Genomic DNA, 26,762 nt, shown 5'->3' on the forward strand with positions numbered 1-26,762 from the left:
ACCCTGATCTTAGGCTCATCCTGGTGGAAAGGGTCCAGATGGCAGCTGGAGAACGGCTGCGCAAGCCTGCCAGGCTCCCTTAGTCACAGGGCCATCCGCAGGGGGGTGAGGTATTGTGTGGGGCTATGCAGCAGCTACCAGCTATCCCTATGGGAGCCAGCTTGCCTGCCCAGCTATGAAAGTGTTCAAAAGGACGGGCGGCCGCAGATGCACCAGCTGATTGCAAAGTGCTTCTGGCTCTGGGCCTGCAGAGAGGTAGGTGAATGTTCAGCCCTCCGAGCCTTGAGTGGGAGAACTGAGTTTTTTTCCTTATTACTTTTTTTACTGTATGTAAATGCCTAATCAGAGCCTCTGGGACAAGGAAAGGACCACAGATGGCGAGCCCCAGGATTCGGCTAGAGGCCTCACTTCACCTCTTTGGGTAGAAGAAAGGATGGCAGACCCCAGTCCAGGGAAGCGATTTAGGCTGGGCAGAAGAGCTTCCATGGGGGTGAATGGGTAATGTCTTTGCTCTACCTCCCCCAGCTGCCATCCAGCTATGAGGAGGCCCTAAGGTCACTGCCTGCACTACCACCCAACCATGGCTCTGCTCACCCACCCCAGGAAGCAGCCACCTGCCTTCAGGGAAACACTATAGGAGGGAACACTCTCTTCCATCTTGCCCCTTCCCACTTCTCCAGGGGACTGGCGGGGACTGGCAGGGACAGCGCTGAGCCTATGGAGACGCTTCCAGCAATCTCCCCGAGCTGGGCCTTGGTACAAGACCCTACGGGAAGGAAGCTAAAGTGAACCTCAACAAACCCTGGGCCACTTTGCAGGAGGTGGGAAATCAGGGGTCACGCCCTGAGAATCAAGGTGACAAATTCAAGGCAGACCTCCAGAATTAGACTTCTCTGCCCTCAACCCCTGGAGCTCCTGCCTTCAGGACAAAGAAGAGTGCTTGGGAGGAAGGCACTAACTCTGCAAGCCCTCTCTGGGGCTGCAGCCAGCATCGCCTGCCTCCAACAGCCAGGACGTCTGTCCACCCCTGCTGAGACTTCCTTCCTCGCCCTTGCACTCGAAGCCAAGCTTCTAAAGGTCTTGGGTTGACAACGAAGGCCTGCCCCCAGCCCACTCTAGGCCCAGACTGAGTACTCCTAAAGCCAGATTCTTTGCTGCAGTTTACAGTTTGAGATAAACTAAGAATCAGGAAAGAATGAGAGCTAGGTGTCTCGCTGGCTAACAGGAAGAAGCCCATCTGTCACCCATTCTGCCTCATCACTGGAAGGACCCTGGTATTCCAGGCCAGACGGGGCCTCTCCGCTCTGGACCCACAGAGGCAGGAAGGGGTCTGCCATGTGGCCATTTCTGGGGCTACCGCCCCAGCTCCCTCTGAATGTGGCTCCAGGAGAGGAACATGACCACACTGGCTTCCTCTGTTGGCCCCCTGGTCGCCCCCCGCCCACTCTTCCCCAGCGACCTCTGTGGGATCCAGGAGGGGAAGGCGCAGGAACACCCTCAAGCACAAGCACTCCTCTTCCTTACCCTTCGGGGGACGGTGCTAAAGGGATCCCCTCCTCAAAATGAAGCCCCCTCTTCTCATTTCCGCACCGACAGGCATCTTTCCTGCTCTGAGGCCCCCCCTTGTGTGCACTTGAGAACACGGATAACAGATCAGGAAGCCACTCCATCCAGGTTTGTCCCCAAACAGCAGAGACTCACGACTCCGGCTAACTTTATTTTTGGCCCCAGGTCAGGTCTCCCAAAGGGCTTCCCAGCCAGTCACTTCACAGTCTCCTGCAGTCACCACCAAGCAGACTTCTTCCTTGAGAGACCTGTCGTCACTCCAACCCTTGATGACGTCTGGTACCACCCTCTCCTGTCACCTGGGCTCCAGTCTCTATCCAAAGGCCTCAACCAGGAGGTCAAAGCATAGCTACCAGTTTGAAGGTGCCCTCAGGCTTGGCAGGAACCACGTGGACAAAAGTCTTGTAGAGCACAGCCCCCTCGGGCAGCCTGGTGACCAGATCCACAGCCTCCGAGTTGCTGGGACTGGGCACGTAGACCTCCTTAGTGTAGCGGACTATCCCCTCCTCCAGAGCATACAGGTACTTCTTCTTCCCCAGCCCCACCTGCAACACACAGACCTGGTCAGCTGGACAGTCAGGGGGTCCATCCCAGGATTCTAGGATAGACTCTTCACAAAGATTCAGGCCCTGGGGCCAAAGGGGAGGATTCAGAAAGCTCCACCTCAGGTTCCCTTTCCCACTGCTTGGTAATTACTCCATCACAAAGGCGGGAAAAGAAAACTCCAACAGCCAATCGTGGTGGTTACTCAGGGCTGATACCTGGACCCATATCTGTGCAGCTGGCCAGAAGCCACGCTGGATAGATGCCCAAACCAGGCCCGGGAAAATGTCTCTAATCACTGCTCCTGGGAGTTTGCTTCACTGAGGCTTAACACAACACTAGTCTGATATACATTTTCATCTATATGGTGATCTATAAAGTTTAGGCTCAACGCTATATGGATAATGCATACACTAATTAAACAAAATGATATCAGCTGATACTTATGTCACACTTACTGTGTGTAAGCACTGTTCCAAGCCCTATTATATACATTAACTCACTTGATTCTCACCTTGTGAAGTAGGTACTATCGCTAACCCTGATGTTCAGGAGAGAAATATGAGCAAAGAGATGAAATAAACTGTGTATTACATATTTCTTTTCTTTTTTTTTTAACTCTACATGTCATAGCTTTTTTCTTTTAGAACTTGAGATTGCATGTGTGGCAATTTTTACCCAGTGTTATTCAATATCTCTCTGACTAAACGAACAGACTGGTCCAAATCCCAGCACTACTACTTACTATTGTGTGATCTGGGCAAGTTAATTTACTTCACTGTATCTCACTTTTTTCATCTGCAAAATGGAGATAAATATTAACTATTTCATAGGGTCATCTTGAGGATTGCATGAGTTAATAATCAGAAAGAGCTCAGAATACTGCCCAGGTCACAACATATTAGTTTTTATTATCGTTGTCATTATTTTATTAAGTCTGAAGAATTACCACAGCCACATACTGCATGTCTCAAGTTCTAAAAAAAATAAAGCTACTACACATACAATCAATTCACATACAAATTAGCATTTTTGAAATAATTATAGGTTACTATCAGTCTTTCTGTGCCTACTAAAATTGCCAAAAAAGAGGTAAGAAGGCAGAAGGAAATTGATTACAGAGGAAACTAAACTAATATTTTAAATAATGTAAAGAATATAGTACAGATCTGTGTTAAAGAACTTTCCTACCTCAGCAAGTAATACCAACTTGCTGAAACTGAAATCCCTGCCTGGTATGGACCTAATTTCTGGCCCACAAACTGAATTCTATTTTATTAAATTCAAGTTATCTTTCAGCCATCTAATAATAACTTTAATCAAAGGAGGAATTCTTAAAAATAAAAAATGAATAAATTGAAATTAGTTTCCCAAGATTAAAAAAATATCTTAAATCACTAGAAATATCCTCTTCCAAGAACTGGGGGTTAGAAAGGAGACCCCAGAGAACCAAGCTAATGCTATTACCAAAGCGAAAAAGTGATTTGGGAGTCAAGCAGACCTGGTTCAAATCCTAGCTCTGTCACTACACACCCCCCTCTTCTAAGTTCCTGGCATCCTACCTGTAAAACAGAGATGACACCTACCTACCCTAGCGATGGGGTAAGGATGAAACGATAATGCAGGCCCAGGAATCAGCATGACACTTGGCATTTGGTAAGCACCCAATAACTGCAACTGTTACAATTACTATGCTCAGGAGCATGGAGAGGTGAAGAAGAAACGGGGGTGGGGGGGGGACAGAGCAACTCACATGGGCACCTGGGTGCCAGCGGAAGTGGCGCTGAGTCGCAAGGATGTTGCCAGCATGAACATAGTGACCTAGAAGAGAAGTCCACATGTGTGCTACCTTTGGGCCCCCACGATGAGGTAACACAGCGAACTGCTAAGAAACCATGGCAGCCCTCGCCTTCCTGGCCCAAATGCTACATACCAACTTCTAAGTCTGCCCCTAGATAAGACCAACTCCCAGTCTGACACAAGAAGCCCCTGTCTCCCACCCGGCAGCCTCCTCTGCAGTCGCATGGCCAAGGTTCCCACCTAACTGCTCTTCCTCAGCCCCTCCACCCCGCCTCAGGTCTTATCTGTTTCTTCAATTTGGAACTAAATGTTCTGGTGAGCAAAATGGAGAGTACAGGACAGGGCACTTGTGTGCTTTGCCCGCTCTTCAAAGGAACGCCAGGACAGCAGGGTAGGGTGCTAAGTGGAAAGTGGAAGCCAGGTCACACCCTTACCCTCCATTTTCTTGATGCCAAAGCGTTTGCCTGGTGACTTTCCACCGAGGTTCTTAGAGCTGCCGCCTGTCTTTTTGGATGCATATCTGACGGCAAGAGCTGTAGCCTGAGGGGGGCTCAGCAGGGCGGTAACTGCAGAGAGAACAGAAATGTTGTTCAAACAGAGCGGCTCCCTATCAGACTCTTTCTCTGCCTCAATGGGTCATTTGCTAAGCTGAGAGGTGGCAGGGGGCAGTGTCAGGGGAGGTGAGGAAGATGTGTGAGCAGAACTTGACTTTGTGGGTTTCGGGGAGTGTCTGAGGTCCTTGGCCTTCCCCCACGACAGGGGATAAGTCATTCTTGTATTGTCCATGGTGTAAGCAAGCACTAAATAAGCTGTCTGTGTGTGGCCTAGGGTTGAGGGGAGGGAGTAAAATATTATTGGAAAAAAAATAAACACCATGTGCCCTTGGTCCTGACACATCCAGTCCTATTGAAGAGAAACAAAACCACAGAAACAGAAGCCAGCAAGAGGACACCACAGAGCTGCCTGTTTCAGCCTCACTCACCATTATGCCCTCAAGGCTCAACGCACTGTGGAGGGGCCAGACCACAGAGCCCAGCAACAGGACTCCCAGAGACAGGCTCCTGCTTTGACCTCACCCACCACTTTCTTAGCCATCACCCATCCACTGCACATCAGATACTTGTAAACAAAAAGGGCAGCCTCTGTGAGGGTGACTCCCGCAGGCTCCTGTCCATTTCAGAAGGCTGGGCCCTTTCTCTGTTCGGCAAGTCCATCAAGCACAGGTCCAACCAAGAAGACTGACACCCTGCCCTTGTTAATCTGACCTCTCCAGACTCATTCCAAAGTGCTCAATGGTATTTATTTTAAAAGGGAAAGTGAACTAAAATTCATAATGACCAGGATGGAAGCCCTGTGCTATATGACAAGACCAGGAATGGCAGTCCCAGCATTCAGGTCTCCAGATACAGCTATGGTTAATCAGGGTCATGCCAGAGTCTTTACAGAAGGCTTGTGGGTCCTGGAGTCTACAGGTTCAGAGTTCCTAAAACCTAGGTTTCTGAAGTTTTAATGAGAACAGAGACTAGCTGGGGCAAAGGACCAGAGATGAGGACTTACAGAGACAACACGTGAAATGACCAGCACCAGGATCTACCTACCTTTAAACACCTATTCATTTATTCACTCAATTTCAGGAACTGGACTTTGCTTTACCTAACTTACCTCACTCACGAATCTTTGCCCTTCACCCTATTCCCCATCCTCCTCAAAGTAAATGATGCTACCACTTACACAGCTGCTCAGGCAGAAATCAGAGTCACTGCAGATTCCTTCCCTTTGCTGATCTCACATATCCAGTTCACCAGCAAGCTCTGTGGATCCTATTTCCAAAACGGATTTCAAATCCACCCATCTCCCTCCAAGTTCACTGACACTCACACCCTGACTAAATCATCTCTCCTCAGGGCTACCATTACTGCTTCCCATATGGTTTCCTCATTTCCACTCCTACTCCCTTTAAATTCACATAAGAGCAATAGTTTGCTTCTCAAAATGCAAAACTGGGTCGAGTCATCCTCTTGCCCCTCACTCTCTTACAAAGCCAGGCCTCCGGTCATCCTTTAGGTCTTAACTTACATGTTACCTCCTCAGAGGGCTTCCCTGACCACCCAACCTAAAAAAAAGACACAGACACATTTTTCCCTTTCTATCACAGTAGTTGCAACAATTCACAACTATTTTATTTACGTGCTTATCTATTGGAAGTAACCGTCCTGCGGGTAGAGGCTATGTCTTCATCTTCTCTGCTGAGATCCTCATCACCTACCACAGTGTCTGGCACAAAGACCTCAATCTGCTGAATGAACAGATTAACTTTTGGCGCGCCTATGTGCCAAAAGCAGTAACCCATTTTTGTAGATAATGGGACCCAAACAAACCGAGACAGGGGAGGCGGAGAACCGTCACCCACCCCTAGGGAAGCTGTATTTGCACGCCTGGCAGGGAAAGGTCACGTGCTCCGCGCCCTAGCTGTCACACGACCGGTGACTACCGCCCCCCAAACCTCGTGGGCCCCGCACACTCCCCCCAGTCACCTCCCGCCCCCAGGGTCATCCGTGGGGAACGACCTCCAAGCCCCCAGATCCCTGCAAGGTTTCCATTCCGCCTCCACCCCTCGCCCGGCGACCGCCACGGCGGCCGTTTACCAGCTGTCCGCGTCCTCTGCGACAGCACGGCTAACGCCATGTTGGCCTTACACTCGCTTCCGGTCTGAGAAATCTGCTTCCGCTACCGGAGATCTATTTCCGGGTCATGCGTGGCGGATGAAAGAGTGACGCGAGAGGTTGCTGGTGAGCGCTGCTGGGCGGGCGAACCGGGTAGGGCTTGCTTCCTGAGCTCAGCTCTGCAGAGGCTCGGTGGCCGGGGCGTCCGGCGCTTCTGCCGCGGTGCGTGGGCGAGTCGCCCGCCCTGCTGTCGGCGGGAGAGGCTTGGAGCCCGCGCAGCAGGGGCCCGCTTGTCCGACCCCCGCATTTTGCCAGAATCTACCGAGGCCCGTGCGGGGACAGGGCTGAGGTCTCCCTAGTCGTTCAGCTTACTTTACTGAGCGCTTCCTGCGTGCCAGATACTGCACTAAGCTCTGTAGATGCATGCTTTTTCTTTTTTTTAAACTACTTACAATCTTGTAAAGTAGGTAATGTTATTATCCCTATTTTACTAAAAAAGAGAGGCCCAGAGAGGTTACCTGGCTCATCTCGGGTCACACCTACAGTGTTAGTGAATATCTGTTCAAAGAATGACTCTTGTGCACGACCCAGCAATTGGCAATCCTCGATCTGTCTGCAAGAGAATTGAAAACATCCCCACAAAAACTAGGACATGAATGTTCATGGCAGCATTATTCATTCAAAATGGCCAAAAATGGAGTCAAACAGAATGTCCACCCGATGATGAATGGACAAACAAAATGTGGCATATCTATACGGTGAGGTGTTACTCAATCATAAAAAGCAATGAAGTACTGACACATGCTACAACATAAATGAACCTTGAAAATATTTTGCTAAGAAGGCAGTCACAAAAGTTCACATACTCAGCTAAAAAAGCGTGACTCTTGGTATCTCCATTTTACATGCAGAGGTCAGCAAAGAGGTTGTGTTGAGTCTTGTTCGTACCTCATTAACATTTTTTAATAGTAACCTCCCCTTTGTTTAAACCTCACCTTGACCTAGAAAGGATTTGAGAAGGTTTCCTGTTAGACTACAGACATAGCTGTTGAGTTCCAGATTGACCGTGTTGGGACCATATCCTCTTTCTCTGTGTATCATTTATTTCCTTAAAGCTTGGCCATAGAACACATCAAGTGGACTGAATTCAGTGCTACAGTCTATGTCTCATCTCTCTTTTCTTTTTAGGGAATTAATCTGATAGCACATATTGATGGCTGTAGAGAAGTCATCACTCTCACTGGATTCCAGTGAGAGTGAGTCCGAGGAGTTGCCAACATTTGCCTTTCTGAAGAAGGAACCGTCTTCAACAAAGAGGAGGCAGCCTCAGAAGGAGGAGAAGATTGTAGTGGTTGACATCTCAGATTCTGAGGCCTCCTGTCCTCCATCACCAAAATTGAGAGATCCACCACCTGTTCCAGAGACAGCTGAAACTGTCACACGAACAGAGCCAGTCAGGGTGCTCAGCAGTGGAAGTGAGGATGAGGAAGAATTTGCTCCCCTGGCTGAGAGACTTACTTGTAAGTTTTTGACCCACAAGCAGCTGAGCCCTGAGGACTCCAGCTCCCCAGTTAAAAGGGTTTTAGATCATCAGAATAATGAAGGAGCATCACGTGACTGGCAAAACCAGCCCTTCACAAAGATCCGTGATATTCCTCTCTGTGACACCTCAGAGAGGTGTGCGTCGAGTAGCAAGGACCCTGTGGTAGACAGTCCGTGCCATCAGCCGCCAGCCTACCCAACTACCTGCTCTGTCCAGAGCAACGGCGTGACAGAAACTAAAACAAATGCTGAGGTACCCCCACCTCAGAAGAGAACCAAGCATCATCAGAAGGTCCAGAGGAGAGGCTCACAGGGACGCCAGCAGCGGGGACAAGCAGGCCAAAAGGAAAGCACCCAGAGGCAACAGGAAAGGAAGAAGAAGGCAGCCCTGGTTAACAGGCTGAAAGCTCAGAGGCCAGAGGAGTGCTTGAAGCATATCGTTGTGCTGCTGGATCCAGGTCCTGCAGGCGTCTTTCTTTACCTCATGCTGGTGAACTGCTTTCTGGGCCCCACTGACAGCCCCTTTCCCATCCTTTGCAGTGCTCTTACAGATGGAAGGTGGGGGCCAGCTTCTCGGAGCACTCCAGTCCATGGAGTGCTGCTGTGTGATTGAGGCGCCGGCCGTGCCTTGCAGCATCACGTGGAGGAGAAGGGCTGGGTCCACTGAGGTAGGGGTTTTCTGGCTGCTGTCTCTCCTCCGTAGAGTTACAGGATAAATACGCTTTTACTCTGAAGGATGTATTATCAGTCAGGGCTCCAGCAGGAAAGCAGGTGGCACGCTCAGCTGAGTATAACTTGAGGAGGATTTAGTAAAGGGGCTGTTTCCCACGGTGTGGGCAGGGTGCAAGGAAACTACAAGGGACAGCGCCGTACCTCAGGACGATAACGGCTTTAACTTGGTTTCTCCACCTCGGGTACGGCTGCCATTTTGGATTGGTTAATTCCCTGTTGTGCTGGGCTGTCCTGTGCCTTGTAGGATGTTTAGCATCTACCTGGTAGCTGCCAACAGTACCTGTCCCACTTGTGACAATTGAAAATGTCTCCAGATATTGCCAAACGCCCCTTGGGGGGTGGGGGGGAATCGCCCGTTTCTGTCGCAGTCATCCTATAAGGAAGAAATTCTTATCCCCACATCACAGGTGGGGAAACTGAGGCCCTGAGAAGTTGAAAGCCTTGTTAAGGATCACAGCTGAGTAGTGGCTGGGGGGGTGGGAGGGACTAGAACCCAGAGCTCCTCCTACCTGTGCTTTGCAATATTATGGGTCTTGGCTTTTGCTTATAGGGACCTAATCAGAAAACTCCGCACAAGCCCTGCTCACGGCTACTCTGTAATACTGTACTGCTGTAGGATTGTGGACCGTGACGCGGCTTTGGCTGTGTTTGATTATGCCCTAGTATGGCGACGAAGAGGTGCTCTCACAGACTGAAGTTTCCTTGGTGATTCTTATCTTTGTCACACAAAACCTATGTGTAAGGGCCACTCAGCTTAGCATCTACCCTCAAAGCCCAAGTTACTTATTTGTTCCAAATCCTTTGGAAGAGTTTCCTTCACTCCATTCCCCTATTCAGAATGCAGAGAAATATTGGCAGTTACTTCTCAGTCCGTTTCAACTCACTAATGCTCCTTTCTTACTCACTGCGTCAGAGGTGCAGTGCACTGAGGCTGAACAGTTGAGGACTGGGAAGGACAGGATTATGGGTTACTATTTCTTGCCACCATGACTTCATTCCAGAAGAAAAATGATAATGCAAAGTGGACTAGGCTGGGCTTCCCTGGTGGCGCAGTGGTTGAGGGTCCACCTGCCGATGCAGGGGACACGGGTTCGTGCCCCGGTCCGGGAAGATCCCACATGCCGCGGAGCGGCTGGGCCCGTGAGGCATGGCCGCTGAGCCTGCGCGTCCGGAGCCTGTGCTCCGCAATGGGAGAGGCCACAACAGTGAGAGGCCCGCGTACCGCAATTAAAAAAAAAAAAGTGGACTAGGCTGATGGGGATGAAGTCATTTACCCAGAAGGCCTGGGTCTCTCTCGCAGGTGCTAAGCACCTGCTGACCTGCCTCCCTCTGCCGGGTTCCACGCCCTTTGACAGGATGGAGAGGAGGACTGGGTGGAGGAGCCGATGGTTCTGGTGCTGCTCCTGGCAGAGGCGTTTGTGTCCATGATCTACAACTTCAAGCAGGTGGGCACAGCCAGAGGGGTAGGCGCTGAGGCTGGGGCGGAGGGCTGACTGCAGGGAGCAGGCATGCATGCATTTCTGCCCCTTCACGCAGGGGAGTCTGGGCAGCACCAAGGAAGGGAAGGAAACGCTTCGGAGCTTTGTAACTGACGTCACAGCAAGGACAGCTGGGAAAGCTCTGTCACTGGTGATTGTGGATCCGGAGAAATGCTTCAGGTTTGGATTTGTCCTCGAGACTTAGCATTAAAAGGGGCAGCTCTTAGGCCAACGGGGGTGAATTTATTCATCCCAGATCTGGGTCCCTCTGCAAAATAGCACCCCTCCTAGCCCTGTGGGACTCTCTGGTCCGGTCTTCTCACACCTCTTCTGCCCGAGCTTGGCCTGGAGCTGCCGCTCTTTGATTTCCTTCCCTGCTCCAGGGCTCCGAATCCTCCAAGGAGAAGGAAACAGGGGGTGGCAAATGGAGAACAGGCCAAGGAGAAGGAGAAGCAGAGACAACCGGAGGCCAGCACAGCGGCTGTGGTGACCAGGGTAGACATGGAAGAGGTAAGAACTTCTGTTGCCTGAGGCATCGTGGCTGCCCACTCTCATCTAACCCGATTCACCATGATAAAGAGTAAAATGCCTGCTGGACACGACTTTCTACCTCGGCACTAAGTAGGAGAGAAGGGGCCAAACGGGGAGCCAAGAGGCTGGGGTGCAGCTTCAGTGAACAGTGAGAGGAGAACCGTTTCAAACTACCCTCTGCATACCCTTCCAGTCCATGTGCTTTGGGGTTTCTAGGCATTGGTAGATCTGCAGCTACACACAGAAGCCCAGGCTCGAATCGTGCAGAGCTGGAAGGAGCTGGCCGACTTGGCGTGTGCATTCACAAAGGCTGTGGCCGAGGCGCCCTTCAAGTGAGTGCCCCCAGGTCCTGGCTCGGTTGCTTGGCCTTGTCTTTTACAGTCGTTCTGGTACCCAAAGATGTTGTCCCTTTCCCCTGAACTCTGCTGCTAGCCCGTTGTCACTCAAGTTTGAGGCAGAAGGAGTTGACCTAACCCTGGGAATTCTTGGAAAGAGCCCCCAAGCTCAGTCCCTTTAAAATGTTCTCCTGTAGCTTATGTGTAAGTTTGTGTTCTGCAGGTTGGTACTGGGTTATCAGTGGGCCAACTTACCAGAATTCATTGCAGGTCAGGTCACAATGAAACAAGCCCTTGTAAAACAATTTTTTAGCCTACTTAGCTCAAGGGCTGTTCATAGTCAGAATTTAAAATCAGTGATTCCTCAGAGACAATCCAATCCAAGTCCCTCATTTTATACCTGAGGGAACTGAGGCCTAAAGAGACCGACTTGTCAAAGTTCCTAGCAAATCAGAAGAACCAAAACTAGACTCCAAATTGCCTGATACCCAGTGCTCTGCGCTAACCTCCATGCACACTGCCTCCCCGATCAAGATACCCCAATCTCAATGCAAGCAAGAGCCTCGTACTTTCCCGGTAACTTCTTTTTTGATGAATAGATGTCATTTTTACGGGAATCGGCAACTAGCACTGCTAGGGGACAGAATGAGCATTCAAATTGGCCAGGTAGAACATCATTCCCACCTCTTCCCATGTCAGTGGAGGGTTTTTAAGTTCCTAGGTAAGGGGACAGGTGCAGCACAGTAACATGCGACTTGCAGCTCAACTGTGCTGTTTGCAGGAAGCTCCGAGATCAAGCTAGTTTCTCCTTCTGCCCGGAGAGTGACTGGGCTGGAGGGGCAAAGGTGGACCGCTCTGGCAGGGGACTTGCAGTGGTCTGGAGGAGACAGATTCAGCAGCTGAACCGAGTCAGCCTGGAAATGGCCAGTGCCGTTGTGGACGCCTACCCCTCCCCACAGCTCCTGATCCAGGTATGCCGTTCCAGGGGTCACTGCCCAGTGCACTGTGGCCTTAGTGGACTCCCAGTTTCCATGGACAGCACTGGTGAGGGCCCAGGAATGCCTTGTAAGTCAACAGTGCGGGTCTGAGATCAGAGTCAACACTGACCAGGGAGGGAGGACGGTTCTCATCCCCCAACCCAAGCTTCCCGTCCCTTATTCACAGATGAGGAATGACCGTGGGTGGTATGGTATTAACAGGTCATTTACCACTTTCAGGCTTATAAGCGGTGTTTTTCTGAGCAAGAACGCCAGAATTTGCTTGCAGACATACAGGTGCGCCGTGGGGAAGGTGTGACAGCCACCTCCCGCCGTCTTGGACCAGAGCTCTCCAGGCGTATCTACCTTCAGATGACCGCTTTGCAGCCAGATCTCTCTTTAGACAGTGCAGACTGATGCCAGCCCTCAGGGACAGGGATGAAAAGCTGATTTCCACCCCAGCCCCCCGACCTCAGAGCATGACTACAGTGCAGGGATCAGAAGCATCTCCTGCAGCACAGCCTGGGTCCTGCCCACAACAGGCTTTCCTGGGCGTCGCTGTTTGCGATAGTGTCCCTACCTGTCAGCTTGGGGCAGAGGCTGAGATGCTCACATTTGCCTTCCTCTCCCAGCAAGTCAACTGCCACGTACAAACCACCCCGACCCCTGCCCCAGCCAGCCCTCAAAATACAAAGGAACAAAGACAGACCACTCAGACACGTATTTAATAACTGTAAAAATCCAAAAGAACCTCAGCGTCAAATCTTGAGGTCACAAGTGAACTGCCCTCGGCGGGCTGCTTGACAAGGCTGGACGTGCTCCCGCCTTCCTCCCGTCCACGGAAGCTGCCTCAGGCAGCCAAGGAACGGGGGAGGTCTGATCACTATGCTGACTTCTGTATTCTCTTAATCTCATTTTATGTACTATGTGTTTAGTTTCAATAAAGCATTTGTACCAATAGCTCTGGAGCTTGAAGGAAGACTAAAGGAATGTGTAGTGATTCTGGGTAAGGTGTGGGCCTACGCAGCAGAGCTCTCCCTGAGGGAGAAAAGAACAAGTCTTTTCTTCCACTGTCAGGACGGTCACAAGTGTCAGTCTTATCCATGGGCCACTAGTGCCGAAAAGACGGACCCCACTCTGTCTCTGGACATGACAGGTTCTTGCTCTCCCTGGGGAATCGGGAGTCTTCTGTGAATGAGCACCGTGACGGCCATTTCTGATCCCTTCATCCAACTGTTGTGAAAGGAGGCAAAGGAGGCCACAGAGCAAGAAATGCTGAGTCTGGCAGACAAGAGAATGGACAGTTCTGCCCTTATTCATGCAAGTCGTTAGTGTACCACTTTTAAACTCCATGATGCTACTTACTTCCCTTCATTGGGTAGTTATATCTAGAATCAATTCTAAACCTCAGTCTCTTATGAAGCTTTAGTTTTCAGGTTGCCTATGAGGTATTTAGTCACACCGATTATGTAAGAGAGCTGTCACAGACAATGTGGCTTTGCAAGGGTCCACCTTCTTGTTTATTGGCAATCAGGGAATTAATGCTCTCAAACTGACGCCAGGAGCCTGGACCATCCCCCTTTTATAGAAGCCACATAAAATGCCGCAGGACTCTACAAGAGCTGCCCAGGACCCTCATGGCTATGAGATTTCTATCTGTGGGTCATGAATCTGTTTCCCGTGAAAGATTCTATACTCCAGCCAAGAGACAATTCTGGTGTAAGTTTTGTTCTCTCAGTACACGATAAAGGAGGCAAAATGATGGGAAGAAAGGATACCAGGGTGGGAATCCAGTTCTGCCTCAAACCAGCTAGGAGACCATAGGCAAGTCATGGAAGGCCTCAGTTTCCCTGTCTACAAGTGTTACATTGGACTGGATGGTCTGGAAGTCCTGTCACAGCCTGAGATTTTGTATGACTGTTAAAATATCTGAATGTCTGAGGTCCTTAAAAAATAGGTATGCCCCTCCCCCCCAATTTAGACTAGATTTGCTGAGTATGGTGTTCCCCTAGTCCCCAATAACACACTGCCTCCTGATCTGCCCTGGCTCCCCAGGGAGGAATGAAAGAAAGGGTTTGTGACACACAAAAGTATAAATGTAGTGACAGCTGACCTTTAGTAGAAATGAGTCTTGCCTTTATACAGCTTTGTATAACAACTAGAAAAGGCTATGTTTTGTCCTCTCCCCACCCCAAGCCTATTCTTTTAAGCATGCAGGTAACTGGCCCCACCTCCTATTTCTCCTTATTCCACCAGGGAAGCCTGACTAAGGAACAAAGAAGTCTTACAAAGAGGAGGTCTCAAGTACCAAACGGCAGCCATGTGATGATGGCAGGTAGGTCTGACACTAAAAAGAGGTTGTGTCCAACAGAACCCAATTCCATAGGAATCCAAGCTCCAAGGCTGGGAGGCAGCAGGTGTGGAGGACAAGCTCACTGCTGAGAATCGGTCTGCAGGACCCACCGGAGGATGTCGTGGCTGCGCAGGCCCCGGAGCGCGCTGTCGTAGATGGTGTTCACGCTGGTGCAGAGGGGCTGCTGCTGCAGCTCCGTCACCCGACAGGCGACCAGCCCGCCAGCCACACACAGCAGCAGCAGCAGCAGCAGCAGCCTCAGCACCGCCCAGGAGCGAGTGTGTTTCCGGGGTGCTGGCTTCCGGGGCCGAGAGCCGGACTTAGATTCTGGAGGGACAAAGTCACAGTAGGCAAAAAGTCCAGTCAGTTTAAGGACGCACACTCTGCAGTCGATGCTAGTCTCCGTGCACGTCCACTTACACCCCTCTGCTCTGATGAAAACTCCCCCAGCCCTGAGGAGAACACGTTTTCTAGACCATCTGAGCTCTTAAAAACTTTGCTATGCAGAGATTGAAACATGAACTCTTTCTCCCTTGGATCTCAGGGAGTAGATTCAAAACCGGATCTCATTCTGGATGTTTCACTTAGCACACAGTCCCCAGGGTCCTAAGTTCTCCATAAGATGCTGATGACCCGGGCCCCTTAGGACCAAGGGGAGGGGCCCATCAGGAGGCATCAAGCGTGGGTAGAGTGCTGCCCATTCGGGGAAACAGGTTCAAAAGTTATGAATATTGTTAATGTTTTTATTATAAAAAGAAAGCCTGCAAGAAAGTATACCATATTGGTAACAGTGATTAATGCTGGGAACAGGGGATTACAGGTGATTGCCATTTTCTGATATATATAAAGAAATTGTCTGCAGTGAATATAATTATTGAAGAAAAAATGGTTTTGATATTTTTAGGCAAATTTTTTAAAAACCTGACTGAACACCCACATTCCAAGAACTACATGATCCTGTCATAGGTTTTTCTCACTTAATCCTATCACTAATCTGTAAGGAGGTATGATCCTCATTTACACAAGGCAACAGAAAGGTGGTGAGGTTGGGCGACTTGCTCAAGGCTAGTGGGGGCAAGCAGGGACAGGCCCTGCAGGCCTCCCTCCCCACAGAGCTTCCCTGCTCGGGTTCCTCTCCCTCAGGTGTCCCTTCTGGCCCAGAGGATATACGGTCCTCCCTTATACATCGAGTCACATTGCTACACAAATCCAACGGGACATATTCAGGCAAAACACTAACGTGTTTTATATACGACATGGCTCCACGAATGCAGGCCAAGTGATTCCCCTGGTGTTCACCACACAGAGTGATCGGGTCCAACTGGGAAAGAAAATCACAGGCAGTGCTGGCACCACTGAGACGGCAGCACACACTCAAAAGCTCAGTCCACTTCCTGGATGATGTCAGGGACTTTTAAGAGTAATGTGACCATATGCAATCTTCACCTTTCTGGGTGATTTTAGAATCTAACCCTTACAAAAAGTGCAACTCCCTGTTCTGGAAACGTTCTAAGCTACATCTGACCCAAATACCTGCACATAAGCATGTGACACTGGGGAAACAAACCATTCGGGGCAGTAGGAGGGTCCCCATTCCCTGTAAGTGGACCCTCTGAGTTACTCCCAGGCCTTAGAGTACGCTGTACCTGACGAGGTCTGCAAGCTTGTTCGCTCGCTCGCTCACTCACTCAGCCATGCCTGGAAACCAAAGCCATGTCCCCACCACACCCCTCCTGGAACCCTGCAACTGAGAGAAAAACCTACTCGGGGCCTGATTTGCTTCCTTCTTAGGCTTCTTCTCCTGCTCCCGCTTGGCTGCTTTGAGGGCGTCATACTCTTTCCTCCGGCGCTCCTTCTCTTCCGCCTTCTCCCGCTTCCGCAGTTCCCGCTCCTGAGCCTCCTTAGCTCGCTGCTTGGCCTCCCACTTCTTCTCGGCCTCTATGAGAAAGTATACCCAAAAGTGGCTTCTCTCCCACAAACCTCCAGTGTGCTTTCTCAAGTGATTATGGATTCAGGCTCCCTTCCCTTATGCTGTGGATCACATAAGATACATTAAAAAGCAACAGCTGTCTTTCTGCTCTCTGGGAAGTAAGCCCTCCCTAAAATACAATAAGCTGCTCTCAGGGTTTGCTCAGTGGATTCTTATTCAGGGATTCCTAGCCACAAGCAGCAGAGATTAGGGTGATGTAACAAGGGTGGGGGGCATAAGAAAGGCATGGGTGACGAGTGTGATGCTCCTTTAGAATTAGGTACTAATTCAGAAAACACAGCCGCTGACAGCCTTGCACAACTCAACTATGAGGAGAGGAAACAAGGGAGGTGTTGATTCTATGGGAGTCCCATCTTCCCAAGCTTCGGAAAGGAATGTGGCATGGGGAGGGCAGGAAGAAAAAGGGAGCGCTCAGGTTCAAGGTTAGAGAAGATGGAAATGTTTTCCTGAAAAAACAAGACTACTAGTTTGTCAGAGGGTACCCTAGACTTCAACTCAGGAGTCTATGTGACATTCCGATTTATTCCACAGCTCAAGTGTTTACATACAGCACCCACCTTACAAATTACTGGTTTCTAAAAATGCATTCCCAAATTATTTGGAAGACTGAAGCACATTTTTCCAAAGCCAGAATGCCACAAATGGTGGTTAAATGTCCTTTTAGGGCTCAAAAGCCTATTTGAACTATCATGGAGCTCAATAGTACTATTCTTATCACTGTAGCTTTCCACTGCTTTTCTACATACAAACAAGCTCCAAGTTCCAGCTGAGCACCAAGAATGCCAAGAACACACTCTGCCCAGCCTCGAAAGAACATGTGCCATCCAGAGGCGAAAGCAGCAGTGGTCACAGTAAACATGGGCAGCACAGCAGCCATGCGTGTACAAGGAATGGTCACAACTCAGGGGTTCCAATCTCAGGGGCCGCCTGTAATCAGTACTACACATGTCCCTCTAACCACGGGAGTCCTCCAGCAAGCGGGCTCAGAAGTCAGGTGGCTCGTCAACAGAGCACCTACTGTGTGCCGGGCCTTGTTCCAAGTGCTCGGATACAGCAGTGAAGAAAAGTCAAGCTCTAGTGCCTAAGTCATCTGCTTTCTACAGAAGGAGACAAACAATAAACAAGTGAACAAATAGGGAAAAAGACAGTGATATGTGCCATAAAGGAAATAACTGAGGATGTGACAGAGAGTGGCAGGTGGGTTGGCTCTTCTCGTCTGAGTGGTTCTGAAACGGTTAAGGTTAACCTAGGGCAACAGATGAGGACCACATGAAGCCAGTAGGCAGCCAGTAGGCAGCCACGTAAAGACCTGAGGGAAAAGGAAACCAACAAAGCCCTTAAGATGAGACTGTTCTTGGTGTGTTCAAGCAACAGCAGAGGATCGTGTGGCTGACGGTAACTGCACTCTCTCCCTGGTGTGTGGAACGAGGCCGGAGAAGCAAGCAGGCCTGGGTCATGGCGGGCCTTGTTGGCCATGTTACTGAGTTTGAATTTCATTCTAAGTTCAGTTGGAAGCCATGAGAGGGTTTTAAGCAAATAGCGGCAGAAGTGATTTGTGTTTTGAAAAGATCTCCCTGGCTGCTGTGTGGAGAAGGCACAAGTATGGAGCCAGGACATGGTGCTAGGAGGTACTGTGGCAGTCCACCGGCTGGAGGCTTGACTGCGGTGGTGGCACTGGAGTTGCCACTGCGGATAGACTAGACATGGGAGTAACAGAAGAAAGCAATCACGGACATCTTCCCAATTTCAGGCTTGAATAACTAAAGGGATGGTGATTTCCCATTATGGGGGGACACCGGAAGGTGCTGAAGGGGATCTGGTTAGGCACGTTTAATTTGAGATACTTATTAACCCTCCAAGCATACAGAAAGATAAGCAGTTGACTATGACTGTGGGGCTCAGTGGAGAAGCCAGGACTGGAGAGATGCTGCCATCTACCACCACGCTGTTCCCCACTGCTCTGCACGGCTCCTATCCTGGATCCTAGCTCCTCAAGCATGAGGCGGGTAGCCACCTACCTCGGTCTATTTCCAGCCGCCGCTGCCTCTCTCGCTCCTGATCCACCTGCACAGCCTTCATGTGCTGTAACACCTGCAAAGGGAGAGGAGGGTGCTGAACTACTCAACGCAGTTGTCGTCACTGCGGGGAGTCTCAAAAAAGAGACTGTTCTTTTCAGGAGCCCTGATCACCAGAGGCCCTGGAAGCTGTGCAGAGCTAATGAAGTTAACCTCATCCTGTGTCCTCACTGCACCAACCTTAGCCAGAGAAGAGCCATATAAGCCCAGTTCAGTAAAGCGGTCAGGAAAGAAGTCTGTGAAACACAGTGCCAACTGGAATCTAGAGAGTCCTGCCATCTACAATCGCTTCATGTAATTCTCCCAGCAACTTTTGTGTTAAACAGGGACAGCACTTCCTCTAAGACACTTTCCTGACCTCTTTTGGCTGCCTCAGGCTCCCCTCCTCCCACTCATGGGAGTTTTCTTATCCATCTCAATCCTAGACTGTAAGCTCCCTAAGGGTTAGGGACTACTGTCCTTAGCTCTGCAGGTGAGCACAGCATTTAGCTAGTTATAGCACTCAATACAGGTGTGATGAGCAACTGACCGGATGCCCATTGTAAAAATAAGGAAGAAAACCCAGGCTCTGATGTCACATGGCTAGAAAGTAGCACAGCTGAGAGTGTACGTCTGCTGAGTTCCTAGGCCAGAGCTTGTCCCTCTTACGTATAGTGCACAGAGGCAGGAGAGCTGTAAGAGAAAGGCATTTTATGAGCTCAATGAACACTGTTGCTTGACTCCATTAATAAGAGAAGAAAAGCTCAAGTATTCTAAATGAACACAGCAAATTGTCTTAATTTTCTGTTTCGCTACTGCACTAGACAACCTGCAGGACTGACATGTATTCAAATGTAATTATTTTACTTCATGGAAACTTCAGACATGCCCACATCTATCATAAGAGGGACACAGGAGCAGGTCTGCAAAAGCCACTCCCTCCAAGAGCCTGGCTTAAAGCCACAAGGAACCCTGTCCCGAGTAAGCCAGGACCTGCGCCAGCTGGCACCTCTCCAGAGTCAAGCTTACTAAAAAATGGCCGCTCAACAAGGGGCTGCAGATCTGGAGGAAGGTCAAGCATGATGTGGAGAGGGGGCCCAAGTTCAGAGTCCCTGTCTCACCCTGAACTCTGAATTTTATATAAGCACCAACCATTCAGTTGGCTTTAGAGGGTAAAAACTGGCTAAATAAAGAACCTGGACGTTTAAGAGCCGCCCCTTTTAGCTTGGCTACAATACATCAGGAGTTAGTTACCTGACAACACAGCCCAGTCCGAAATGGGAGAGGCTCTTCTAGAGCCTCTGGAGGGTCGCTTTTGTCTACCTATCCCCGTCCACAGCAGGTAGTAGGCACCTGATGATTACTGCTGAACTAACAAATTATTTTTAAAAGGTACTTTACTATGTGCCAAGCTGATTAGTTACTATGCACCCACGAGGTCAGAACTGACGAGACCTAAACTAACTCCTGGAGACAAGTGACCTCCTTCTGACTGGCCCACGCCACTCCTGTACGTGCCTAAAGGTGTCCGCAGGAGGGCAGCAGAGCCGGAGCATGGCTTCTCACCACGTCCCCAACGCACCGTGCTCCCCGGAGCTTTGTCTGGAAAATATCTGTGAATACTAAAGACCTTTACACTCAACAGAAGTTATTTTTGTAGGTCAAAAACTGGAGTATCAGCAACTTTGGTTTAATATAGTATTAGTTGAATGAATAAATGGATAAATGAAAGGTGTTGCATACTGAGGGTTTCTCGGGTCAGAGATACAGAAGTAACACCTGCTTCCGAGGTTCATGAGGGTTATGAGATGAAACATGCAAAGCATGCACAACAGAGGAAGAGCAGGCAATGGTAGCTATTGTTAGTCTTCAGAACAGACAACATTCTTAAAGCCCCAAGTTTTCAGAACAGGATTCACTGATCACTTGTACTGTTCCCAGCTGAGGGCAAACTGTGGCCTTGGCTTCTTGGATGCACTGATGCTGTGCTTGGTTTCTTGTAACAATGGGTGACACAGATGATGAGACTATCTAAGAAGCCCTGAGCTAACGATAAGAAAAGAAAGGCCATTACTCCCGAGATTCACACATTTTGCTTACATTAATCTAGCATTTAAAGTTAACTCTTTTGTGTTCACAATGCCCCCTAAACATAGCCAAGTCAGTCATCTGGTGCTCAGCTGAAGCAGCAGCAATCTGTTCTAAAGCTGGAGGGAAGAAATGACTGTAGCTAGAGTTTTTGAGAGATGCGTACAGTGCTGTTCTTAAGAAACAATGCAAAGCACCTTCAAGGTTATTGGCAGTATTTGCCTTCCAGGCTGCCACTTAGTTCCTTCCTCCTGTCAGATGACTCAACTGAAGTCAAATGCCAGATGTGCCCAGGATGTGTCTGTTTACAGGTATAAACCTACAAATACTAACAACACCTTTATTATCAAAATTCAATAACTGTGACTCAGAAAGGCTACAGTGCCTAACCCTCTTGCTCCATATAAACAACTGTCAACAGTGCAGTGTTGGATCATGCAAGGTCCTGATTTCTAGGAACAGAAGTACTGCAGTAGAGCAGAAGACAGTATTGTTCTACTGCTTGTAAAGAGAGAAACAAAGGTGCCTTTGCCTGACAGGTTCAGAGTAGACATTTTCAGAGACCTTCGTGCTTTAAAAGACACAGCTATGTGGGGCTTCCCTGGTGGCACAGTGGTTGAGAATCTGCCTGCTAATGCAGGGGACACGGGTTCAAGCCGTGGTCTGGGAGGATCCCACATGCCGCGGAGCAACTAGGCCCGTGAGCCACAACTACTGAGCCTGCGCGTCTGGAGCCTGTGCTCCGCAACAAGAGAGGCCACGATAGTGAGAGGCCTGCGCACTGCGATGAAGAGTGGCTCTCGCTTGCCACAACTAGAGAAAGCCCACGCACAGAAACGAAGACCCAACACAGCAAAACTAAATTAATTAATTAATAAACTCGTACCCCCAACATCTTCTTTTAAAAAAAAAAAAAAAGACACAGCTATGGGTGCCCTGGGAGGGGAAAACAAGAGGCGACAGAGGCAAGTCCCAGGGGAACGTATGAAGGAGCCGCTGGGGAGCCTCGTGCTTACCTTGTTGGCACACTGCTTACACTGCTTCTCATCCAAGCAATCCCCTGCCACCTTGGCCAGGACAGGATCCAGGGGGTTATCCTTCAGGTCCAGCCACTTCAGACTCTAAACAGATGGGGCAGAGAGCCTGGTAAGCCCGAGTTCACATAAAGAGCCCCTCAAAGTGGAACAAAACGAGCAGAAAGAAAGCCCTTCTCTGTTCCGGCCGCAGGGAAAGCCATCTGAGGCTGTGACAACAAGGTGGTATTCCTCTCGGCCTCTCTCACAGCCACACTCCCTCAGTCCCCGAGGCCTCTGCCACACCTGGCCATGAAACATTGGGTCATGAATTGTTACCTTGAGCTGAGCAAAGCTGACAGGCAGGGTGACCAGCCTGTTGTTGAGGAGGTCCAGGTGCTGGAGGTTGACCAGGCGGCCAAAGTCTGCTGGCAGCTGCCGCAGTTTGTTCTTACTCAGGTCCAGCTTCACCAGGTGTGTGAGGCCACAGAAATCCGACTAGGACCCAAAGAGAGAACACCTTGGCCTTGGGCTCACACACTGTGATGTAACAGTCCAGGAGGCCCCAAGTCAGAGGCACCTATGCGCAAATCCTGACTCTACCTTTTACTAGCTGCTCCAGCTCGAATGAAAATGGAGATAGCAGGCATAGCTCCTGGTGGTGAGCCGTGAGCCGTGTGTGCAGAAGGGCTTAGCCCTTTTTAGTGGTAGCCTGCCTGCAGGCCTATCCTGAAATTATGCCTTATGACACAACTCCCCCAGACAGGAAGGAGAAGCAGCAGGGCTCTAGAAGGAATCATGCTTGCTTGCCAGTCTTACCGGTAGAGCAGTCAGTTTATTGCAGGACAGATCCAGTATGGTGGCCTTTGGGAGGGCAGCCTAGGAAAGGGAATGAGAACAAAATGTCAGATCAACACATGGAACAATTCAGTGACATCTGCTAATGAAGCATTTTCCACAGAAAGTTCCCATGATTAGAAAAGGCCTTTAACATGGACATATATACACTACCAAATGTAAAATAGCTAGCTAGTGGGAAGCAGCTGCATAGCAGAGGGAGATCAACTCGGTGCTTTGTGACCACCTAGAGGGGTGGGATAGGGAGGATGGCAGGGAGACGCAAGAGGGAGGAGATTTGGGGATCTATGTATACGTATAGCTGATTCACTTTGTTATAAAGCAGAAACTAACACACCATTGTAAAGCAATTATACTCCAATAAAGATGTTAAAAAATGTTTTTTCAACAAATGAAAAAAAAAAGGCCTTTAAAAACAAAAAATAGCACTGAAGTATAATGTTCCTGGAGACACGAAAGGAAAAATGAGCCAGTCACCCACGACCTAGAGAAGAATGCACAGTAGGGATGTGGCTGGGGAACACCCAAGGAAAAAAGACCAGATTCTCAGAAATTCTCCATAGCACTTTTAAGGTTCTCTCTAGCACTGCTCCTTATTAGGTTTCAGGGCAGGGACTGTGTCTAATATAGCTCTGTGATTTCCATATTCTCCAGTTCAGGGTCTTCCAGGCACTCAATATACCCGTTGGCTGATTCGTACCTGAATGAATGAGTAAATGAGTGAATGCAGAGTGAAATCAAGGCCCTCACAACCCAGCTCCGTTTTCCCATGGGGTTTGGGATGGAGAGGCTCAGCAAAACTGACCCTTCCGTTCTCCCAGGGGAAATGCTGCCCCGACCGGAGGCCTGGAGTGAAAGGTTTCAGACAGCAGTTCTAGGGCCAGGCTGAAACATGGGGCGGGGAAGAAGGCAAATATCAGTTAAGGACACTGGGCCAACGTGGACTTTCCAAATGTCAAAGTCCCAAGCATGAAGTTTGACCACCTAAAGAAGTTTGAGATATCACAGTGGGAAGCACACCGTGGTAATAGTTACATGCATCAACATTTGCTACCTGCCAAGTATTTTACATTACAGTCTTATTTAATCCTCCCAACAACCCTATGCGACGGGAATCATTATCACCATTTTATACATGAGGAAATCTAGGCTTAAAGGATAACTAAGCTTGCCAAGGGCACTCAGCTATTAAGCAATGAAGCTGATATATGAACTGGGAATCCCATTCTAACCTCCATACTACACAGCCAAGGCAGAGAGAAGACTGGGCCAAGTGCCAAACGCAAATATAATTCGTTAAAGGCAGTGAGGAAAGTGCAGGTCATCCAAAGGGAGGCTACTGTGGGGGATGTGGGTGGGGAACCAGGTGGGCAAAGCAGGGATGTACCATCTAACTCCACTTTGGCAACAAACTAGTCTTGTAACGTCCCTGGGGCCTCAGGCTTGTTTCCCCGGTTGGGGGTACGGGAGTAGGCGGGTGGAGGGGTGGGCCACGATGGTGCGGATTCCCACCAGTTTCAGAGCTGGGAAGAGACTTTGCCAACCAAGCAGTGAGATGTCACATTCTTCGAGGAAGCATGCCTCAGGGCTGGGGCAGCCAGCTGGGATTTCTGGCTTCCAAGAAAAGCCAGGTCTGGGCCACACCCAGGTCTAACCGGAGGCCTACTTGCACCAAGTCATTCATTCATCTGTTCATTCATTCTCCGAAAACATCCAGCAATGGCGCTCTGAGGGCTCCTACTTTGGGTCGGGCAAGGAGCTGAGCGCTGCGAAAGCCCCTGAAATGGGGAGGGGGGGAGATTCACTCCTGACCCGTAAAAAGCCCATAGCCAGACAAGCAGCTCCTTCCCATCTTCTGGAACTGTGCCAAAGTGACACGTGTACATCCCAGGAAGAAAACTGGGGCCTGACGCGGCCTCCCCCGGGGAGTTAGTCCCACTCCCCCCACCTCATTTTAAGCCATGGAGACTGAGGCATGCGAAAGAAGGCGACCAACGCAGGGGCCAGCGCCAGTCGCGGGTGGGCGCCTGGGCCTCGCGGGACTGTACTGACCAACTCCTTGACCGGGACCTCATTCAGGTCGCTGAGGCTCAGATCCAGCTCGTGGCCGTCCAGCTTGTCGCGGAGGTTCCCGCCCTTGCTACCGGCCTTGGTCATGGTGACGCCGGCTGAACGAGTCCCGGCTCCGACGGGCAAGAGAAGGGCTGAGAAGCCGCTCGTCGCACCCAACCTACAAAGCCTGCGTCCCCGGCCGCCGCAGGTGCGAGACCGCCGCCGCCCGTCCGCCCGCCAGCCGCCCTCTGAGCCCTGCGCCCCGTTCCCACCGGTGCAGCCACGACGACGACCACTTCCGTGTCCACGTCACCTTCCGCGGCCACTGAGACGGGCTGGGCCAGAGCGGCCTGAGCGTGTGCGGGAGCGCCCTCTGTCGCCCGCCACCGCCGGGAGCGTGAGGTTCCGGCTCCGAGTTCAGTCGCCAGCCGAGCAGCTGTGTTCCCTGGTGCTGGGAGAGCACGCCCGCGGGCAGTCGTCGCTGGCAGCGCCAGGAGGCGAAAAGACTGGGGGCCAGAAGACCTGGGCTCCATCCAAAACTGACCTCATCAGATCTCCCCCATCCCCCTGGATTAGCAGCCGAAACTGGGTGTCCTTCAAAATTGCTCTCTGTCCTCTAACAATCCCCAAACCATCATGATCCGGAAAACTTTGCCTCTCTCTCTCATCTCCTCCTCACTGCCCCAAGCCCTGGTCCGGGCGACCATCAGCTTGAGCTTGGATTACTATTCTGAGTCTCTCTCCCTTCCATCCACCTCCACCCAGCTGCCCAGATGATCTTTCTAAAAATCTAGCCAAGTCTCTCCTCTGCTTAAAACCCTTCAAATAACTACCTGTAGGATATGGACCACTCTCTTTTCTACACTGAGCCCTGCGTGCTCCTGCAGCCTCCTGACCAGCCCCTGCCTGGGATGCTGTGGAGGCTTCCAGTAGGTGGCCTCCAAACCTTTCCCTCTCCTGAAATGGCCCTGCCTTCTCCACTCACCTTCTCTGCCTAGCTAATTACTAGTCCTTCAGGAAAACTTCCCTGAGGTTTATGAATCCTTAAGCAATCACCATGCTTCATCTATGGACACAGGAGAAACACGCATAACAATGGTACCTGGCTGATAGAGTCTGGGGAGGATGGAAGGAGTAAAACACATGAAGAGCTTACAGCAGTGTCTGGCACTTAGTAAGTACCCAATAAATACTACCTATCACTTATAATCCACCTTGTGCTATACTTACCTTTATGTCTCTTTCCTCCATTCTACGTTGTGATGGCAGAGATTTCGTTTTTGTATCCCCAGAATCTGATGCAGGGTAGTTGCTCATTCAGGGGTCTGTTGAATGAATGAATGAGGCACTTTACCCACTCCAAGCTTCAGTTTGCTTATCTTTGAAATGGGGATATTAAAACTTCTCTCCGAGGGGAATTATGAACACCAAAAGAAGTCAGTGCCATGGCCTACTCATTTAACAAATCATTGTGTGCACCCCTCCCCATCCCCAGCAAGGCACTGCGCTCTAGGCTTCTGGGAAATAGACAAGAGCAATTGGGTAACAATACATTAGCACTTGGCAATCTCTAAAGCCCTTGAGCATCCTTTTTTTTTTTAACATCTTTATTGGAGTATAATTGCTTTACAATGGTGTGTTAGTTTCTGCTTTATAACAAAGTGAATCAGCTATACATATACACCAGTCTTATTCTGATAATGTATTGATACATGAAGAAACTATGAAGCACATTTTTTTGTTATCTCTCTTTTATGAAGGAAGAAACTCAGGGAGAAGTAAACATGACCTTAGTCACACAGCTGGTTGAGGGGAAGACCCAAATTTTTTATTCCAAATCCTGTTTCTTTTCACTACACCCTATTTCCCTACCCCCACCCCAGGAACCTACACACATAATTATTATAGAAGGTAGAAAGAATAAGGGTCCTAACACATACAGAGAAAATCTGCGTGTGAATGTGCAGGGCTGTGCGGGTGTACATTTGAGTGTGATAACACCAGACTAACATATGTAAGAGCGTCCTGTGTGCCTAGGACTGTGACTTACGTATATTATTTCTTTTAACTCATAACAGCCAGATATAAAAGGCAGATATTATTTCAGTTTTAGAAGGGAAGTAATTAAGGCTCAGAGAAGTCAACTATTTATCTCTTTAAGGACAGTCACAGCAAGTGAGTGTATTT

At 49.8% G+C, this 26,762-nt stretch overlaps 3 protein-coding genes across 10 annotated transcripts; 1 reads left to right on the plus strand and 2 right to left on the minus strand.

The window, feature by feature from the left end:
* Nucleotides 1–1,675: 1,675 nt before the first annotated feature.
* Nucleotides 1,676–6,684, minus strand: MRPL27 (mitochondrial ribosomal protein L27). Of its 2 annotated transcripts, none has more exons than XM_004282619.3 (4): nucleotides 6,555–6,684; nucleotides 4,344–4,475; nucleotides 3,863–3,930; nucleotides 1,676–2,111 (listed from the first exon to the last, which is right to left on the minus strand). In XM_004282619.3, exons 1-4 carry the CDS (start codon nucleotides 6,592–6,594, stop codon nucleotides 1,905–1,907), a joined length of 447 nt encoding a protein of 148 aa, XP_004282667.1. In that variant the 5' UTR covers nucleotides 6,595–6,684; the 3' UTR covers nucleotides 1,676–1,904. The 2 variants fall into 2 exon arrangements, with proteins under 2 accessions (XP_004282667.1, XP_033266777.1); XM_033410886.2 differs by having other exon boundaries at nucleotides 6,477–6,609.
* EME1 (essential meiotic structure-specific endonuclease 1) lies at nucleotides 6,622–13,129 on the plus strand. Of its 6 annotated transcripts, none has more exons than XM_033410882.2 (9): nucleotides 6,622–6,698; nucleotides 7,761–8,572; nucleotides 8,655–8,782; nucleotides 10,202–10,291; nucleotides 10,383–10,504; nucleotides 10,708–10,834; nucleotides 11,072–11,187; nucleotides 11,972–12,161; nucleotides 12,408–13,129. In XM_033410882.2, exons 2-9 carry the CDS (start codon nucleotides 7,786–7,788, stop codon nucleotides 12,582–12,584), a joined length of 1,737 nt encoding a protein of 578 aa, XP_033266773.1. In that variant the 5' UTR covers nucleotides 6,622–6,698; nucleotides 7,761–7,785; the 3' UTR covers nucleotides 12,585–13,129. The 6 variants fall into 6 exon arrangements, with proteins under 6 accessions (XP_033266773.1, XP_033266774.1, XP_004282666.1 ...); XM_033410883.2 differs by having other exon boundaries at nucleotides 6,662–6,725; XM_004282618.4 differs by lacking the exon at nucleotides 6,622–6,698 and adding an exon at nucleotides 6,732–7,330.
* On the minus strand, nucleotides 12,874–25,148 carry LRRC59 (leucine rich repeat containing 59). 2 transcript variants are annotated; one of them, XM_049702671.1, is made up of 7 exons: nucleotides 24,848–25,148; nucleotides 22,485–22,544; nucleotides 22,005–22,163; nucleotides 21,669–21,773; nucleotides 18,529–18,601; nucleotides 16,285–16,458; nucleotides 12,874–14,847 (listed from the first exon to the last, which is right to left on the minus strand). In XM_049702671.1, the coding sequence occupies exons 1-7, from the start codon at nucleotides 25,106–25,108 to the stop codon at nucleotides 14,600–14,602; spliced, it is 1,080 nt and encodes a 359-aa protein (XP_049558628.1). In that variant the 5' UTR covers nucleotides 25,109–25,148; the 3' UTR covers nucleotides 12,874–14,599. The 2 variants fall into 2 exon arrangements, with proteins under 2 accessions (XP_049558628.1, XP_004282664.1); XM_004282616.3 differs by having other exon boundaries at nucleotides 24,576–24,905.
* Between the last annotated feature and the right edge of the window lie 1,614 nt (nucleotides 25,149–26,762).

Source organism: Orcinus orca, chromosome 19 (assembly GCF_937001465.1).
Source record: "Orcinus orca chromosome 19, mOrcOrc1.1, whole genome shotgun sequence".
Lineage (NCBI taxonomy): Eukaryota > Metazoa > Chordata > Mammalia > Artiodactyla > Delphinidae > Orcinus > Orcinus orca.